General features: G+C 48.0%; 1 protein-coding gene across 6 annotated transcripts in view; it reads left to right on the plus strand.

The window, feature by feature from the left end:
- Positions 1–827: 827 nt before the first annotated feature.
- The window catches only part of MARK2 (microtubule affinity regulating kinase 2), a 58,282-nt gene continuing 39,702 nt past the window's right edge, over positions 828–19,407 (plus strand). For 3 of the 6 annotated variants that reach the window (XM_032357144.1, XM_032357146.1, XM_032357148.1), the window contains exon 1: positions 830–1,464. In XM_032357144.1, the coding sequence (XP_032213035.1) occupies positions 1,411–1,464 (54 nt within the window). In that variant the 5' untranslated portion in view covers positions 830–1,410. Of the gene's footprint in view, positions 1,465–19,407 lie in introns of all 6 variants that reach the window. The other 3 variants (XM_032357142.1, XM_032357143.1, XM_032357149.1) reach the window with 2 other exon arrangements.

Raw genomic sequence — 19,407 nt, forward strand, 5'->3', positions numbered from 1 at the left:
TTTGTGCTATTTTGAACAATTTAAAAAAAGAGGTAAGTGGAATTCAAAGACGTTATTTGGAATGTCATCCCTGGAACAAAGGCATGAATTCTCTTAATATAAGGACGTCAAGAAGCCTAAACTCAGAGATGTTATGTAATCTTTCCAAGATCACGTCGTATTTTTCATTCCACCGAGCTGGGGCTGGAATGCAGGGCTGGGGGAGACCCCCGCAGCCTTCCACAGCCGGGAGCCAAGGACGCTGACCTGGTGCCCGCCCCGGACCTTAGGGGACACTGTGGACTAGATGTGGGGTGTATGGATAAACAGAAGCCCAGATAGACGATGGCAGGTGAAGACTGCTAGGTAGGTCATAACGCTGCACTTGACAGGTGACACACATGTTGATAGGCTGGATGATAAAGGAGACGGATTTTATGAGGGACTGGCAGACTGATGAGCAGACACGCAGACAGGGAAGTTGCTTTAGAACCAAAGGATGCCAATCGTTGGGATGCTAACAGCCTTATTTTCTATTTAGTCAAATAATAACGTGCGCAGGTGATCCGCGCTCCCGGTTGGAGGTTTGAAAAGGCCCGGAAACTGACGGAAAGAAACGAAGAGTCAGGCTCTGGGCACTACCCGAGGGAACTCGGGGTTCGCAGGGCCTCGGGTGTTGCCGGAAATGGCCGACGACTGCCGTGCGCTGCGGGCGGGACGGGGGCGTGGCCGGCTCGCTGCACGCGGCGCCACTTCGGGTGTTTCCGGAAACCGCAGCGAGCCTGCCTGAAGTGGGCGGGGAAAGGTCTATGGGCGTGGCTGGAGTCTCCCGAGTGGCTTCGTGGGTTTCCGTAAACAGAGCCGAAGCTTGGGTTTCGGAATCGAGGCGGTGCGCGCGTCCCCGGGGGTTACCTTCTTCGGGTGTTTCCGGAATTCACCCGTAGCCCGCGGCCGAGAGGAGGAGGCGCGCCCCCCTCCCGTTCCTCGCCGCTTCGGATGTTTCCGGCTGCTGCCGGCGGAAAGAGCCGAGGGCCGGCGGTGGTGGCGGCCATGTTGGGAGCAGCAGGTCCGGCGGCGGCTGCCTGTGTGCCGGGCGCGGAGCAGTGCCGCTGAGGGCAGGGGAGGAGCGAGGCAGGCGGCCGGCTGCGGCGGCAGAGAGTAGGCGGAGCGGCGCGGCCCGGCCGAAAGGCGGCACAGCCCAGCCGGGGGTCGGGGGGGTGCGGTCCGGAGCCGCTCGGAGCCGGCGCGGCCTAGCCCGAGCGGCGCATCCCCGGGCTGGCGTGAGCGGCTGCCCGGCCTCCCCGCACCCCCGGCCGGGGCCCATGCGGCGGGTGCCCCTGCTGTGAGAAGCCCCGCCCGGCCGGGCTCCGCGCCTTCCCTTCCCTCCCTTCCTCCAAGCTTCTCGGTTCCCTCCCCTGAGATACCGGCGCCATGTCCAGCGCCCGGACCCCCCTACCCACGCTGAACGAGAGGGACACGGAGCAGGTAAGGAGCCCCGAGGGCTCCCCGAATTCTCTGGCTGGGCCCCTGCACCTTGCAGAGCCTCCTCCCTCCTCTGCTCTCCTCGTGTCCCTGCTGCCACCCTGCAAGCCTCGGCTGCCCTGTCATCTGGCTCTCGGCCTCGCACATCCCCCTCGGAGTCCTGTCCTGGGACCCACCTCGTCCTGACTCCAAGCTGCACACTTGTCTTTTCTGCTGACCCCCCTCTCCCCTCACCGCCTTCCTGCGCTCTTCCGTGTTACCTCCCTAGCTTTCCCTCCTCTTCCCTTTTTCTCTCAGGGGCCTTTCTGGTCTTCCTCCACCCACGCTTAAAGCCGCCACCCTCCCGCTCCTCGAAGAGCACCCCGCGATTTGCCCCAGATCGTCGTCCACCCCTTCCTCCATCTCTCTAGTGTTGCTTCTCCGCCTCCCGCACCGGTTCTCCCAGTCCCTGCTTATCTCCCTCAGGGTCCCTGACCCGGAGTGTTCTCGATCCCTGTCCTCTTCCAGTTCCCCCAGCCTTCCCCCCCTTCCTTCTCCGAATTGTGCTCTCCCTCATGCTTGCAACCCACCAGCTCCACCCTCATCACCTTTCCAAATGGTTCGCCTACTCTTTGCTCATCACTTTCCCTTCTTTTCTCCAGGAGCTCCCTGGTGCCTCGCGCTGGCATTTGTTGCTTCCGTGTTTCCCAGACTGCTGTCATGCGCATAGTTTTCCCACAGGTTGTCTTTGGGGTTCCAGTCCAGAGGGTTCCCTTCAGAGCCTGGATCCCTCGGGTTCTGTTCCCCCAGGTTTGCTTTCAGTCTCCGCGTTTCCTGTTTTCTCCCGGAGCGCTTTACCGACCTGCTCCCTGGACGCTCCCTGCCGAGGGAGAACATTCTCCCAGCCCCACTCTGTCAGTACAACCTGTTGCTGAGTCCTTTCCCTGGCCACGCTCCCTCACCATCCTTGCCCTTCTGCCTTCTCACACTGCCACACAAACCATGATGCCTTCCTGTGTCTTCACTCCTGGTTCTGTCACTTTTCAGTTTCTTCCTCCTTGCTCGATGCCTTCCGGTCTCTCTACCCTCACCCGGTCTTCCTTGCTCTACCTTTTACCCAGCGTTGCCTTTCATCTCCGGATTAGTCTCTTGCCTTTTCCACATCATAGTTCTTGGCCCCACACATGCCCCCGTCCCGTCTTTCCCGATTGGCTTGTGTTTGTAACTCCCGGGGCAGGCACTCAGTATACTAGTTTCTTGAGCTACACTGCCCCCCTCCGCCCCCACCCCCCGCCGGCCCCCACCTGGCAATCACTGCTATCATCTGTCACCCAAGCTTTAGCGTTTTCTGTGTCACCTCACCTGTGAGCTCAGAGGCATCCACTTTCCACCCCTCCCCTTGCTTTCACCCCGTCCCTTGCTGACTGCTAACTGCCCTGGGGAGAGTCCCCTGCCTCCTCCTCACCCTGGTCGGTGGAGAACTTTACTAGGCCCAGAAAAACTTGACTTGAAAAAGGAGCTCTTCTCCCCCGGGGCCGCAGCTGCCTTTCTGCATCCTCTCCCTTACGACATCCTTTATGTTTTCCTCTTGTTGCGCTCTTTCTTCGTAGCTCGGTAGAATGTTGTTCTATTCTCTTGCGTGTTCACAGCCTTCCCTGGAAAATCTGTCCTTGTTGCGTTTTCCTGCGTTTTTCTCTCGTGTCCCCCGCCCTCGCTCTGTCACCTGGGCAGTCAGGAACTCAGGGGGAGTTGTGGGAGTTTTTCTCTGCACCGGTTGACCCTTTTGTTGCTGATGGACTCATTGCTTCTGGGGGTGAAACGAGTTGAGAGGGGGCCCGGTGGATTTCTGTTTCATCACTGGGTTTTGCCACTGGCTGTGCATGGGACTGAGGTCTTTGGAAACCGGAGTGTGGTCTGTATCTCCCAGCCTCGCCCTCGTTTGCCAGCTGCTAGTCTCCTTGCTGGGAACCGCTTTTTCTAGGCCCTGCTGAGGTGGCCTGTTCCATTCCTTTTCCTATCACCACCTTTGTCTTAGCAGGTAAACCCTGCTAAACCGGAGAACTTTCCCAGACTGTTGATTACGAGCGGGTAGGAGGAGGCCAAGTGACTGACTGACACCCTCAGGCATGTGGGGAGTGGCGGCGCCGTGCCTGCTCGCTGGCCGAGGCTGTGGGGGGTATTGTGTTCAGCAAAGTAGAGCACGGACCGCCTCAATGTGGTTTCTTTGTGCTGTTTACTAAATGTAAATGTATTCTCGCCGTGGTCTTTTTCTTATGATGTGTGCATTGATTTCCTCTCTTCCCTGCGTGGCTCGCAGACTGCTGAGCGCGTAGTAGGAAGTCGGTGCACACCCATTGATTTTGTGAGAGCAGGAATCGGGTGAACCATTTGGGAATGCAAGCTGCTCTTTGATAACGGAGTCTGGAGCAGTGGCTGCATACTTTGTCATCCTGTTCCAAATTTACGAATTACTCATCCCGTTTGCACTTTATGGACTAAAGTGCCCCCAGCCGCTTCACCGCTTCTCCTGGCGTTCTCAAGGTGGCCGATGATGCTGTCTACTTGACGTTTAGTCTCGTCCCAGCAAAAGCACAGCCTTTGGAAAAGCTTGGATACACCTACCCCAGGCAGATGCCTGTATTTTTCACAAAACAAGGAAAAAGACCAGTAGCAGCCCTCCTGGTCACGAGGCCAGGGATGCCAGAAGCATTGGCCTCCTTTAGAGTAGATGGTGCCACAAGGTAGAAAGCAAGAAAGCCTCTGGTCCGGTTGCGATTCTGGTCCCGGAAGTTCAGTCGTTGCAGTAAGCCATAATGTTGTAAAATAAAAAGCGAGGAATTTGGTTGGGCTGATTGCTTCCCCACAAAGATGCTCTATCGCTGTATTTAGGTTTAAATTACTTACACTGGTTTCACCAGGAAGTAGGTAAACAAACTCTCCTGGTTGTCTTTAAGCTCCCACCCCTTGTTGCTCTTCCTCTCCCCCTTTCTTTATTAAAACATGTGGCTGATGAGAAGCTGTTTCCAGGAGCTCTTTGATCACATCTGAATTAAACACACATCACACACACACACACACAAAATGTGGAAGCATAAAAATAAACCTTGTGTTGCAGGGAGAGTGCCTGTTTGCTTCTCGCAGGGAAAGTGGGAGATAAAAGAAAGTCAAGCCCCGTAGTCCCGAGATGGTTCTGTGACACCTGGTTGCAGATGTGCTTTCTCTCAGCCATAAACTCTTCTTTCATTTGCAGAAGGAGGGTTGTGACCTGGGGCTGGTAGTTTTGATTCTCAGTCTGCGAGCGGAGCCTTCTGTCCACTTTTCCAAATGGCTCTGCTGGCCCGGAGGCTTGGCGGTGGTGAAAGCAATCAGCAAGATGACTGTTTGTCTTCCAGCCGGGGCAGCAGTAATGGGCCAGTGTGGAGGGGGTCCAGCTTCCAGAGTTCTGCTGCTGGCCAGAGCTTCCCGTAGCTACACCTGGTAGAGGGCCTACTGGCTTCAGACCTGCCCCACCCCTGGGCCTCAGGAACCAGGAGGGAGGCCTTCTGACAGAAAGCAGGAGCCTTTCAGTACCAGCCCTGCTTCGGCCGCAGTGGGCAAGGGAGTGGGTCGCTGTCATTCTGCTGGGGAGCGAGCGGTGGTGTTGATTCTTTTGGGTGGTTCTAGGAAGAGGAGTGTGGAAGTCTGGCTGAAGCGAGCAAACCTAACTCAGAGAATCCTGTAACGAACAACTGAGCCGCTCTAGACACACATCCCTTGGATGCCAGTGTTGATTCTGGCTGAACACTGCATCGAATAATTTGGTTTTAGCGTCGACTCTAGCAGAGAGCTGGGTTGGCTCTCATTTCCCTGACGTGTCCTGGGGGCTGTGCGGCGCTGTGCTCTGGGGGCAGACTCTGACTTCTGCCCTCTGACTCTGGCCAAGGGCTCCTTAGTGGTGCTGCCTTCTGGTCAGGGGTGTGGGTGGATGACATTCTCACTTCCTGCATGGCCCTAGAAATTAGAATGAGGCCGTGTAAGAGAAGGGCTGTAGGAGCCGGGAGCTCGCGGAGTTGCTCACCAAACCATTATCTTTGAACCCAGTAAAGGTAACCACCGAGTGAATTGTAATAATTTCTCTAATCTGTGGACTTTGAGAAGTAGCTAAACAGATGGATGCAAGAGAGTCATTGAAACTTGGCCTGCTTTAGATTAACATCAAGTTTGCACAGGGAATGACTGCGTCTTTCAGATGGTGACCAGAGATTGGGCCTAAGATTCTTTTCACTGTCAGTGTCTTAACTGATGCCGGTGAGATAGGAAAAAATTGAGAATATGCCTGAGAGGTTTGCATGGTTAGAGCTCTGGGAAGGCAAAAACCTCCGACTATACACTTTCCCCTTTGGACAGAACAACCCAGTTCTCAGTGGGCATTTGACCAGGACTAACCCATTCCTCCATGAACTCTTTCCCATTGCGCACTTAGCCACCTGGCTGGCCTTTCTCTTCTCCCAGGAGCTTCCCTGACTTTCCTACATATGTATTATGTCGGCTGGAATGAATATTTTATGCCTAGAGTGCAGCCAAGCCTCAGACTTTGTGGCCCATTATCGACAAGCAGGGTGGGGGCTGGGCGCCACCTTTGGCCCCATGATAACTCTGCTAAATGGACTCTCCGCCACCCCACCTCCCCCCAGCAGCACTTTGAAGCCTATTAATGGATCGGGATGAAGTAACCTCAGCAGATGGAAAGGGCAAGGAGGGTGGTTGTCCTTCCTTCCCCAAGACTGCCTGATGAGGCTTTCCTGCAGTAAGCGGGTCCCGCCGCAGCCCCCCGCCGCCTGGTTAAGCTGCAGACTGGCTCCTGGGCCGCTTCCGGGAGAGGAGATGGAGAAAGGGTTTGATTCTGTCAGAGCCGGTGGTGCTGCCAGGTTTGCCACTTGCCTAGCAAAGCAAAAACCGAGAGTGATGGGGAAAGGGTGGGTGGAGCTTGAAACCTAGGCTTCCTCCTCCAGCGGAAGTTCAGCAAAGTGACAAACCAGATAGGTGGCTGGGTTTCCTTCTCTTGATGGAGATGCCAGCATTTGTACCTTTTTGCACTTCTCGCTTGGATTCTCCAGGCTTTCTCGCAGCCTTCATCAAACACGAGTGAGTCACTGCAGTGTTATCTGTGCATTTCCCCCTTCTGTCTCAGCAGAGGGAAGAGTAAGCCTTTACAAACTTTGTGGGGGAGGAAACCACCCATTTCCACTTCTGGCATGGGAAGAGGCCATCTCTCCCGACGTTAACTCTGAAAGCTCTAGCTCTTGGAGCAGAATGTCACCATCCCACCACAGCCCTTTTGGTGTTGGCCGCCGCTAAGTGCCATTGCTGTCTTTTGGGCTGTCGGTGCATCTGATTCTACCATACCAGGAGAGAACCTGGCCTCTTGGTTTCCACTGATCCTCCACTGAAAGAAGGATCCCAGGGGCGCCTGGGTGGCTCAGTGGGTTAAGTGCCTACCTTCGGCTTGGGTCATGATTTCAGGGTCCCGGGATCGAGTTCCGCATCGGGCTCTCTGCTCAGCAGGGAGCCTGCCTCCCCCACTCTCTCTGCCTGCTTCTCTGCCTACTTGTGATCTCTCTCTCAAATAAATAAAATCTTTTTAAAAAAAGAAAGAAAGAAAGAGGGATCCCAGTTCTTTCTCTTGCCCACTAACCCTGCTCGGGGCTTTAGGGGCTAGAAATAATCCTTTCACCTGTCTGTCTGCTTTGGCTAGAGGGTTTGAAGTTTCTTGGTCCCTAGGCACTCTTTCTCCCTACTTCCATGTATCCCTACATTTACCAGTAGAAAATGAGGGCAGAAGCGCCAGAAACAAATGCATTTCCTTTTGCTCCTCAGACGGTTAATGTTAGGCTTATGAAGCCGGGTAGGCACAGGTTTGATAGGCGAGGGCAAGGTAGACACTGATATTGGTGGCTGCTTGAGTCCAGAGGGACAGCAGATGGGGGGGGGGAGGGAGAGAGGAGAAAAGGAGGGGTGTGTTCAATGATTGGCTCCAAGCCACCTTTTTCTTTTTAACATAAGGAAGGCGGAGCACACCTGAGGCTTCTCTGTAGAACCAGTCAAGCTGGTTTTGAGCAGCCTCGGCCTATTTTCTTGTGTGCTCTTTGGGAAGTTGGCAATAGAAAGGTCTGCCTCCTCTGGGGCTCTGCTCATTGAGATAGGAGTTTAGATGAGATCTGTAAACATCCCCATCCTCTCCCAATACTGAATGGTCTCTGAGCCGGGCGTCTCTGCAGGACCAGGCTCTCTCTACACCCAGGGATGCTCAGGGCAACTTTGTCTTACACACCTTTCACCGGACACTCTAAGATACGATTTCTGTTCTTGCCCCCGCCTGCCGCCGCCGCCGCTAGTCACGGCTTGGCAGAAGGCCCTCCAGCCTGGCCCGGGAGAAGACACTGGGTCTGTGGCTTGGGATGGGAACGGATTCCTGGCTGTTGTGATCTGCTGGCTAAATCCAGCAGATCACAAAGATCATAAAGACACCCCCCCTCACTCCCCCACCTTTCGGCTTGATGCGGTGGGACTATCTGTCCAGGCCTGTTGGGGAAGAAAAAGGAGAAAGAAAACTTTTTGGTCTTTGGCAGTTCAGCAGGTACTTCAGCCATGGGGACAGTGAGTCTGTTGCCGGTCTGTACCTGTAGGAAAGGTGGGAGTCATCAGTCACCGTGTGCTGGCACTTCCTGAACAGCGAAAGGGAAGTCTTTCTCCGGGAAAAGACGGGATTCTAAGGCACCTATGCCCATCAGCGCTACTAATCTAGCAGGATTGTTTTCCCAGTCCCCCACTAAACGGAAAACTCCCACGTCCGAAAGTTCGCTGATTAATGAGTGAAACCACCTGCAAACATCATTCCTGCCCTTGCCCTTGCTCTTGCCCTTGTCCTTGGGGGCGGGCTGCTCCTGTCGATACTACAATTATGTACTCATTGCTCCTCCTGAGCACCATTTCGGTGAAGGTTTTGTTTTGGTTACTGATACCCGTATGGAGGGTATCACCCTCCACTGTCTTCAGATCCGAGGGTCTGCTGGCCTTCCCCTACCCCCCGTCATCTCCCGCCTCCCCACCACAGATGGCCATCATCTGAGTGTCTTTGCATGTGGTGTTGGATGCACTTGTGGCTTGTTGCTTTGTTTTTGCCCACAAGAGTTTGAATTACTGGTTCTCTAGTCACAGGAAGTGGGGCCCCTTAGGCCTGCTTGGTCTAGCAGTAGCATTCTAATTGAGTTGAGCTTATGGCAGAGTTGCAAAGAGATCCCAGCACTTGGAGACTTCCAGTAAGTGGTGTGTTGTGATTACAGCAGGTTCTCCAGATTCCATACCCTGGACTGGAGTCTTGGTCAGTCTCTACTCTGACCTCGGGCTTACTTAATTGCTCCAGGCATGTTTGCTCATCTGTAAAAATGGGGTAATGCTATCTTGTAGGTATAGTTACTGGGGGCATTAAAAGGGGTACTGAATATAAGGCACTTGGAATAATGGCTGGCAGGACATCGTAATCACTGTCCTCACCATTTAGTGAAGCAACTCAGTGGGTTTTTCTGAGCACCAACAGCTCCGGGTCAATGTATGTTGGAATTTCTCTGAATTGATTAAAAGAATCTTGGTTTCTTTTAGTCATTAGGGTCCCTTAGGTGCTGTTTCCAGCATTTTTTTTTTTTTAATTTGTTTATTTTGGGCGCCTGGGTGGCTCAGTTGAGCATCTGCTTTTGGTTCAGGTCATGATCCCAGGGTCCTGGGGTCCGCCACCATCAGGCTTCTTGGTCAGTGGGGAGCCTGCTTCTCTCTCTCTCTCTGCCTCTCCCCCTGCTTGTGTTCTCCAGCTCTGTCTCTCAAATGAGTAAAATCTTTAAAAAAAAAATTGCTTATTTTAGGTTTTTTTTGGTCTTTTTTGTTTTGATTTTTGTGGGTGTTTTGTGTGTGTGTTTAAGATTTTATTTATTTATTTGACACAGAGAGAGAGATCACAAAGTACTCAGAGAGGCAGGCAGGGGCGGGGGGTGGGGAAACAGGCTCCCCACTGATCAGAGAGCCTGATGCGGGGCTGGATCCCAGGACCCTGAGATCATGACCTGAGCCTAAGGCAGAGGCTTAACCCATTGAGCCACCCAGGCGCCCCTTGTTTTTGTTTTTGAGCCAACCCCCTATCTGAATAGAAATGCTGTTGGAGAGGTTTAGATACTATTGAGATCACTTTAAAAAATGGATTTTACTTTTGTTTACAGGATATCAGTATTGGGTGATTTTATCAATTTTAAAAAGAAAAAGAAACACCCCAAAACATTACCTTCTGCTTGCCCATATTTCGGTGTTGTGAGTGGTGGTGGTGGTGGTGGTGGTGTATATGCAGCCTCATCAGGGCCTAGAAGGCCAAGTCCAAAGTCACCAGAGCATGGGTTTTTCTGAGTGTTGGGATCCGGTGTTACAAGAGGCCCGCTGAGCGAGCCCAGGGGATTTCTTTCACGTTCCTTTCTTCAAGTGCAGTATTTACCCTTTGGCAACAGGAGAAAGCTCCCTGTTTCTCTTAAAGACCACATGGGAACTTAGCAGCTAATGATTTTAGGTTCCTTTTTCACTAGCAAGGGGGCCTTCAGGGGCAGGTCCTTGTTATCTCTGCTGGCTTCTCTGAAGTGAGAAGAGAGCCTCCCCTTCGTGAGGCCTGGAAGGGTCTCGGCCATTGCTCAGCGGCTGCTCCTAGGAGTTTGCGGACTTTGAATCTTGGGCTGAGATTTTGGTCTCAGTCCGTTCCTTGTTTATCTTTATCTCTCGAGCTTCTAGAGCCTGAATGCCTGGCCAGTACAGCAAGTAAGTTGCTTCCTTTTCTCACATTGCAACTGCCAAGGAGAAAGGTAACAGTGTCGCCTCAGAGCTCATCAGGGAATATTTCTTTCACTGTATTTTCCTCTTCCTTTTGACCCCTCTGCTGACTTCTCTCACTTCCTTTTTTTTTTTTTTTTTTTTTCTGTTTGGTTTCTTTGAACTCTGTTGCTTCATTATCACTGTCCATCTCGGGTTTTCATCTCCATGGCCCACTCTGCCTGACCTGTTTCTGTGCCTCTTTTGTGGCCTGGCTCAGGACAGGGATTCTGATAGTCTGAGAGCTCCTTCATGTATAGAATCCCAGAACCACCCAGTCCTTTCTCCTATTCGTCTGATTTCTATAAAGTTAGGGATTTGCTGCTTTAGAAAACATTTTCTTTTTATGTCTCTGGAGCCACCTTCTTTAGTAAAGCCGGGCTTGGCAATCTGACAACTTATTAGGGGCGGCATCCCGGTTTCCCTGGTGACAGGGTCTAAGTTAGTTCTCGGCTGTTTTCCCGTGGCCTGCCCGGAATGCTACAACACTGGACCCTGTCCTGAAAGAGATCCAAGGAGAGAGTTGTTAATTCTGGTAATGCAATATTGAATGTGGTCCCTGAAGTGTGATTTGAGGACCCTGGGGCTCCCTAAGACCTGTTTGGTGGTACGTGAAATCAAAATGAGTTTCATCCCAACATTAATGCAGTATTTGCCTTTTTTCACTCTCATTCTGTTGGTGTACAGTGGAGTTTTCCAGAGGCTGAGTGATGTGTGCTGACATCATCACTCTGATTAATGAAATGTGTGCTTCTGTATTCTTGTGTTTTCTGGAATGTTTAAGGTAGTCCTTTAAGGTATAAATATGAAAGTTTGCAAGGATGAATTCAGTTTGTTCTCAGTACTTCTCCTATACTCTTAGCAGCTGTCTTCAGTTGTGCCTGCTGTAATCCCTGTAAACCTCATTATTGTCCTATAAATCATTATTTTGAAATGCCAGCATTTTCCTGGCACCTTCGAGGAAACAAGTAAGTACAACTTGCAAAACTTACTTGTAAAAGCTTTGGGGGAAAGGGTAGAGTATTTAAAATTTCACTTACAACTTATTTTCGCACTCTATTCTAAAACAGGAAAATTTATCCTATTTCTCTTATATTTAAGAATGGATTGTTGGCTTTTAAAAAGGGAGATTAGAAGATTTGCGGTCTCTCTTTACTGAAACGGACACATCAGGACATATCAACAAGTGAACGGGAGGAATCTGAAGAACCTAGGCAGGATTGTAAATAAGAAATGAAAAGTTATTAAAGGAGATGATACTATAAGGAAAGCTGTCTTCTCAGCAGTATAGTTGTTAACAATGTACTTTATCAGGTCTTATGCAACAGAACACGTCTGTGTAGTATTACAGTGCTGGTTAAGTTGCAACATCTTGTCAAGACCAATCATTCAAAGCTTAAAGAAAAAGGAATTTGAGTATTTTAAGCATACACACCATGAGCTCTTTAAAAGCCAGAATTTGCTCCAGCTTTCCAGCCTAGAAATGGAAAAAATCATTTTTCTTACCGGATAAGTTTTTGACATCGCTTTGGCTGGAAAAGCCTGCCCAGTAGCCGAGAGACTAATAAAGTCTTGAGCAGCGGGCATTGCTGACTGCCCACTGGCTGAAAAATCAGTAAAAATCCAGGGCAGGAGCACTTCATGTGTTACTCTGACTCGTCGAATTAAAGATCTAGCTACAAATACGAAGACTGAGTTCATATCTTGTTTGCAGAATTGTTCTTTTGCCTTACCAATGTACAGACTTACAGACATGGCTCAACCTGTGTCCGCACCAACTACGCCTCAGAGAATTTTGTTTTCTGTGAATGCTCAGCAGCTAACGCAAGTAGTAATAAAGATACAAGGGGCTCAGTAACGCTCTTAACTTTCATGGTTCATGCTGGAACAACTTTGTTTCCATTTGCACTATTGGTGCAGAAGCAGTGACAGAGAAAAATGCTGGCATCATAGCGTGAATCAAGGCAGTGAGTGGCACCGGATTCTACTAGTGGTGGTAGTCGGGGACTTCTTTCCTGCTCTGTGCTTGTCGTTTTTATTAAAAAAAAAAAAAAAAAAAGCCATTTTACTTAAGAATGTCTTAGATGGGGGCGCCTGGGTGGCTCAGTGGGTTAAGCCGCTGCCTTCGGCTCAGGTCATGATCTCAGGGTCCTGGGATCAAGTCCCACATCGGGCTCTCTGCTCAGCGGGGAGCCTGCTTCCTCCTCTCTCTCTGTCTGCCTCTCTGCCTACTTGTGATCTCTCTCTGTCAAATAAATAAATAAAATCTTTAAAAAAAAAAAAAAGAATGTCTTAGATGAAGCACTAAAAATTATTAATTTTTATTAAATCTCAATCCTCTAATAAAAGTCTCTTTAATATTTTGAGTGATATTAATATTTTGAGTGATGAAATGCCAAGTGTCCTTGGAGCCTCGCTGCTGGATAGCGTGGTACAGTGACTGTCCTGAGAAAATGCACTAGTGTGTTGGAGCTGAACCAGCTGCATGGGTCATCGTTTTTACTTGAAAGAACAACTGGCGGATAAACTCTGGTTATTCATACTCGAGTGTTTACTGGACATTTTCTTGACGTTGAACGGAGTGAGTCTGTCACCATTGCCAGTGATAACATCCAAGCTTTCAGGCGAAAATGAGACTTTTCAAAAACTTGTGTTTGTCAAAGAGCTTTTTGATGAGATCAGTGGTAAAATGAATGGAATATGATTTTTTGATACTGTATGAAATGTCAGTATTTGGAAATTCTTTATAATTCAACAAAGGAATATTTCCCAGATTGTCAGTAGGTAAAACAGCCCCTCACAAAGTACAAGATAACCAGTGGATTTTAACATAAAAGGACACAAAAAATTCATTGATAAATTTTCAGATTGCACATCGCAACTAGCTTTTACAAACTACTGCTTTTGAGTTTTGGTCTAGTGTCGAAGAAGATAAATTCTCAGCCTTTGAAAGGCTGTTAAACATCATTTTCCAACTACAGGTCTGTATGAAAGGAGCGTCTCTTTATATCTTAAAACCAGAACAACAGATCGAAGCACATCGAATACAGAAGCAGATATAAGAAGTCGGCTCTCGTCCATTAAGCCAGACATTAAAGAATGTACAACAACATGAAACAATGCAATCTTTGCCATGAATTTAATTTTGTTTAGAAAACACAGTTTTTTCACACAAAAATGTAGGTTTTCCATATAAACATCTAGTGGGCTTAGTGTTTTGAGTGAATTAATGAAAATATTTTTTAAGTTACCATTTCAGTTTCTTTTTTTTTTTTTTTTTTTTTTTTTTTTAATTTTTTTTGAAGATTTTATTTATTTATTTGAGAGAGAGAGACAGTGAGAGAGAGCACGAGCGAGGAGGTCAGAGGGAGAAGCAGACTCCCCATGGAGCTGGGAGCCCGATGCGGGACTCGATCCCGGGAATCCAGGATCGTGACCTGAGCCGAAGGCAGTCGTCCAACCAACTGAGCCACCCAGGCGTCCCACCATTTCAGTTTCTAACAGGGTAGCTATTGATAGCTGTAACCCCCATAAACAAAATATTTCTGCAGTCCTCAGTAATTTATTAAAGAGTATAGAGAGTTCTGGAGATCAAAACGTGAAAAAAACCTTTGTTTGTAGACAAAATTTGAGCTGATTGTCTGTCTTGGGTTGATTACTTGCGATGACTTCATGAGGAGCCCTTGTTTACAGTTCCTGCTGCTATATTGTCCTGTCTGGGCCCCAGAGACTTTGACCCAAGCTAACTTACTTCCTCCTTATAATACGGACAGCATTGGCCCCTTAAGGTTTTTCGTTGTTTTATCTGTGGCTTTTTGGTTTATTCCCCCTCCCTCTTTTTCCTTAAAGTTTTTTCTTTTCCCCATTTTCCCTTTCTCTTTATTCTTTTAAGTTTTCCTCATTTTTCCCCCTAGTTTTTTAGTGTGGAGTTTTTCGAGTTTTTGTCTGGTATTGTGTTTTGATTGAATTATGAGATAAGTTCATGGGGAGGACTTCCTTTGGCATGTGTGAAATTGTGATTTGGCAAATACAGGTTTTTTTGGATTTTTTTTTCTCTTGTTTTTGTTTTGTTTTGTTTTGCCTTGTTTTTCATTAAAATAAGTAACTTAAGGGGCGCCTGGGTGCCTCAGTCGGTTAAGCTTCTGACTTTTGGTTTCAGCTCAGGTCATGATCTCAGGGTTGTGAGATCAAACCCCACATTGGGCTCCACGCTCAGTGCAGAGTCGGCTTGAAATTCTTTCTCTCCCTCTCTTTCTGTGCATGTGCACTCACACGCGCGCTCTCTCTCTCTCTCTCTCTCAAATAAATAAATATATATATATTTTAAAGTAACTCATGTTTACATGCAGTGGTCTATTATGTTCTTTTAAATGGATGGATACATAGTTAAGTCTTTTTTATTTCTTATATAGTAACTATTAATAGATATAGTGCATATAAACAAAAACTTTTGGGGGACTCCCGTTATTTTTAATAGTTGCAAAGAATTTCTGAAACCAAAAAGTATAAGAAGCACAGATGTAGACAAAATTTGGATTAATTCTCCCTGGCTTTGGTTGGTCAGTGTCTTGGTAATTTCATAAAAAAACATTTTGCAATTCCTAGCCCCTGTTTAGTCCTGGCTGTGCCTCAAAGAGGCACTTGCCAGCTTGGTTTGCTGTCACTCTGGCGGAGGAAACTGGTTCTCAGCGACCTGATCCAGGACTTTGACCAAAGTTAGCTCTTTTTCTTCTTCAGATACAGAGCATTGGCCGTGTGAGGTTTTTTAAACAGGTAATTTTTATTTTTAAATTTTGAGATAATCTTAAATTTAGAAAAGTTGCAAAACTTTTCTAAATTTAAGAGAGTTCCTATACATTCTTCACTCTGCGTCCCCTTGTGTTAACATCTTAGATAACCACAGAACGTGTATCAAAACTAAGAATTAATAACTTGGTGTAATACTATTAACCAAAACTAAGAATTAACCTTGGTGTAATACTATTAACCACAGTGCAGAACTTGTTCAGATTTCATCAGTTTTTCCACTGATGTGCTTTTTCTGTCCTAGGACCCACTTCAGGATCCCACATTGCGTTTTGATTGTTATGTCTCCGTAGTCCACTCAGATCTGTGACCATTTCTTAGTCTTGCCAGGTCTTTTATGACATTGACCATTTTGAAAAATACTGGTTAGTTTATAGAATGTTCCCCAATTATGGTAACCTGAAATTTTCTCGGGGCCTTATGTTCTAATTCCATTTTTTCGTTGTGGTGAGACACACATAAAATTCACATTTTAATCATTTTTAGGGGTGCCTGGGTGGCTCAGTGGTTTAAAGCCTCTGCCTTCGGCTCGGGTCATGATCCCAGGGTCCTGGGATGGAGCCCCACATCGGGCTCTCTGCTCCGCGGGGAGCCTGCTTTCTCCTCTCTCTCTGCCTGCTTGTAATCTCTGTCAAATAAATAAATAAAATCTTAAAAAAAAAATTCACATTTTAATCATTTTTAAGTCGAGTAGCATTAAGTGCATCCACAGTGTTATGTAACTGTCTTTATCATTTCGAGAAATTTTTTGTCATCTCAAACAAATTCCTTATCAATTAAACAAGAACTCTCATCTCCCCCTCCCCTAGCCTCTCGCAACCTCTGTTTTACTCTCTATGAATTTGACTACTCTAGGGACCTCATGTAAGTGGAATCCTACAGTATTTGTCTTTTTGAGTCTGGCTCCTTACACTTAACATAATGCTTTCAAGGTTCATGCATGTTGTAGCTTTTTTTTTTTTTTTTTTTTAAGATTCTATTTATTTGATAGATGGAGATCACAAGTAGGCCGAGAGGCAGGCAGAGAGAGATGGAGGAAGCAGGCTCCCTGCTGAGCAGAGAGCCTGATGCAGGGCTGGATCCCAGGACCCTGGGATCATGACCCGAGCCGAAGGCAGAGGCTTTAACCCACTGAGCCACCCAGGCGCCCCATGTTGTAGCTTTAATTCCTTTTTTTTTTTTTTTTTTAAGATTTTAATTTATTTATTAACAGACAGAAATCACAAGTAGGAAAAGAGGCAGGCAGAGAGAGGGGGAGGCAGGCTCCCCGCCGAGCAGAGAGCCCAATGTGGGGCATGATCCTAGGACCCTGAGATCATGACCTGAGCCGAAGGCAGAGGCTTTAACCCACTGAGCCTCCCCGGTGCTCTTTAATTCCACTTTAAAAAGTTAACTCAGGAGGTGCCTGGGTGGCTCAGTCGCTTCAGTCCTGGTTTGGCTCGGTTCCTGACCTCAGGAGATTGAGCCCCACCTACTCAGCAGGGAGCCTCCTTGAGATTCTCTCCTCCTCCCTCTGCCCCTCCCCCCCACACCCTTGGGTGCGTGCTCGCTCTCAAATAAATACATAAATCTTTAAAAAAAAATGTGAACACGGGTTTTACTCTGATGACATGTCTTGAGTTGATGTTAGAAAATCTAATTATTGGGACATGTAGTTGTAGTGAGCTTAGTAATATTTTAAATGAATTAATAGTGTAGCATTTTCTCAGTTTTAATTATAATACAGTCGTTATAACCCACATAAACAAAAGCTCTTTGAGGTCCTTGGTAATTAAGAGTGTAAAGAGAGTGTAAAGGGTTTCTAGAAGTGTGAGAATATCTTTTGTAGACAAGCATGGGGTTGATGTCCCTGTCCTCCATTGGTTGGCTACTTGATATGACCTCACACGGAGCCTTTGTTTTGCAATTCCCTGAGTGCTGGCTGGGCTGCTGGAAGGTCCTCGCTGCCTGGGTTTGCAGTCATTCTAGCTGAGGAAGCTGGTTCTTAGTGACCCGAGGGACTTTGACCAAAGTTGGCTCTTTTCCTCCTTCTAATACGGAGCATTGGCCTTTTTTTTTCCCCGTTAAAAGGATCATTTGGCTTACTTGGATTTCATCATGACAGATTTTTTTTTAAGCTTCTGCGTTGGCTATTGGTCAATTCCAAATTTGAAAACTGCAAAGCTTGCTTAGCTTCTATCCTTGAAGAACCTTGGTGCCCATAATAGCTGAAGGCCAGTGGGCTGCAGTCGCTCACTACGGCCCTAGCACCAGCAGTCTGTTCCCCCCGGCCGCTGCGGAGCCCACAGTCTTTGTTCCTATTTCTTCCATGCTTAACTCTTTGGTGGCCCTGTTTCTGAATGAAACATGCCCGCCAAATCCCACACTTGATGGAGAAACACTTTATTTTCTACTGTAAGAGGTAAGCAGATTTGGTAACAGGGTGTGAACTATCTTTGCTTGATGAGTCTTTAAGGGACAGGTAAAATAGCGGTAGATAACAAAGTTTCGGAAGTATTTTAGCATTCTCTGCCTTGTTCTTTGGCTCGTACTCATTCTCCAATTCCCATGACCCCCCTGACTTTGGAAGGCTTCCCTTGGGGCAGCTAGGAGTAGACCTTGAGGTCTCCTCTAATTGTCACTTGTACCAGCTTGAGGCAGATCTTTTAAAATTCATCCCATTTGCTCAGAATCCCTTCTCATCGGGTCATTAAAAAACAGTGTTTAATCAAGTGCTCAACTTATATCAATTTGAGTCTGTATATGGACTTGCAGAATTATAGATCCATTTCCCATCACTCAGCAGTCCCATAATCCTCTGCTTTTTACACAAAGCTTACTTCTTTTCAGATTCACATGTGGCTTTCATTTCAATTCCAGAATTGAATTTGATGTGCTTTTCTCTCTCTCTTCGGCCACTGGTCGGTACGGAAGATAGACTTTTGCTATCAAAGGAGATTTGTTCATTCTGTTAGCTAAGCCAGACTCCGTAACAGTGCCTCCTGGATGGCCCTCTAGTACATTACTTTTCCACGTGGTTAGGGAGCTCTAGAAGGGACCAACCGGTTGAGGGCTTGAAGGGTTGACTACCCCTGCCCATCCTCGCTCACAGGGCATAGTTTGCGCTGAGGCCACTGGCTTTAGCTATAGACATCATAATAGCCAATACGGATTGAACACTTAACCAATAGGGATCCCAGACACTTGTTTAGCTGTCTTACGATGATTAACTCATTTGATCTTTGTGAGATGGTAGGTCCTCCTGTTTTACAGATGAGGAAACGAGAGGTCCAGAAATGTTGAGTAGCTTGCTTAAGGTTACAAACCTGAGCGGTCCAGTGTGTGTCGGTGTCAGAGCAAAACTTTCTTGACTGTGGTGAACCCTTTGGTTCTGCTTCAGTTGTATCCACGCAGTAGGAGGTAGGTAGATCCCTTAGGATTTGCTTCTAGTCTGTGGGGAGTAAAACCTGTCTCCCAGGTTGGCTTCTGAGTGGTCATGGCCTCCTCGGCCCCAGATTGTTTCTGTTCTTTGTGGCCCAAGGGTGAGATGCCGCTCTCTGGGCTTACCTTTGTGGTCTTGACCGCTCGTATAAGAGCTACGGAAAACTTTTTAAAAAAACTTTGTTATTTAATCCTGGCTTCTGATTGTCCTCTCTGTGTCTTCTCATCTTCTGGATTTTTAAGGACCATTTCAAAAAAGCCAGAGTCCTGAGACCTAAAATTGGTAACCAGCAGTAAGTACCTCATAGCATGGGACCGCTTAGATTCCTAGATTTGACTGTCTTACCCTGTAGTGCCCGGGAATTGCTGGGATTCTAGAACTCTTTTTTTTTTTTTTTTTTTTTTTTAAAGATTTTATTTGTTTATTTGACAGACAGAGATCACAAGTAGGCAGAGAGGCAGGCAGAGAGAGAGAGAGGGAAGCAGGCTCCCCGCTGAGCAGAGAGCCCGACGCGGGACTCGATCCCAGGACCCCGAGACCATGACCTGAGCCGAAGGCAGCGGCCTAACCCACTGAGCCACCCAGGCGCCCCTCTAGAACTCTTTCTGTAGGTATTCCCCCACACCTCCCTTCCCCCCAAAAAGGAAAAAAAAAGCTTTTGTGCGTGGATCTTAACTGTATGTTTTATCACAAAAATAACGTTCTCCCTTTACAACCCTCTACGTGCCACTGACACAGAGGCCCAGAGCTGCTTGCTTTTGGCCGTGACTGCCAAGGGCGCTGAGCACCGCAGCTGGTAGTGCCAGGCCGCTGTGTGCATTTGGTTCTTGCCAGTTCAGTCCTGGGAGCTGAGCTCTGGCCGT

This window comes from Mustela erminea, chromosome 9 (genome assembly GCF_009829155.1).
Source record: "Mustela erminea isolate mMusErm1 chromosome 9, mMusErm1.Pri, whole genome shotgun sequence".
NCBI classification, from domain to species: domain Eukaryota; kingdom Metazoa; phylum Chordata; class Mammalia; order Carnivora; family Mustelidae; genus Mustela; species Mustela erminea.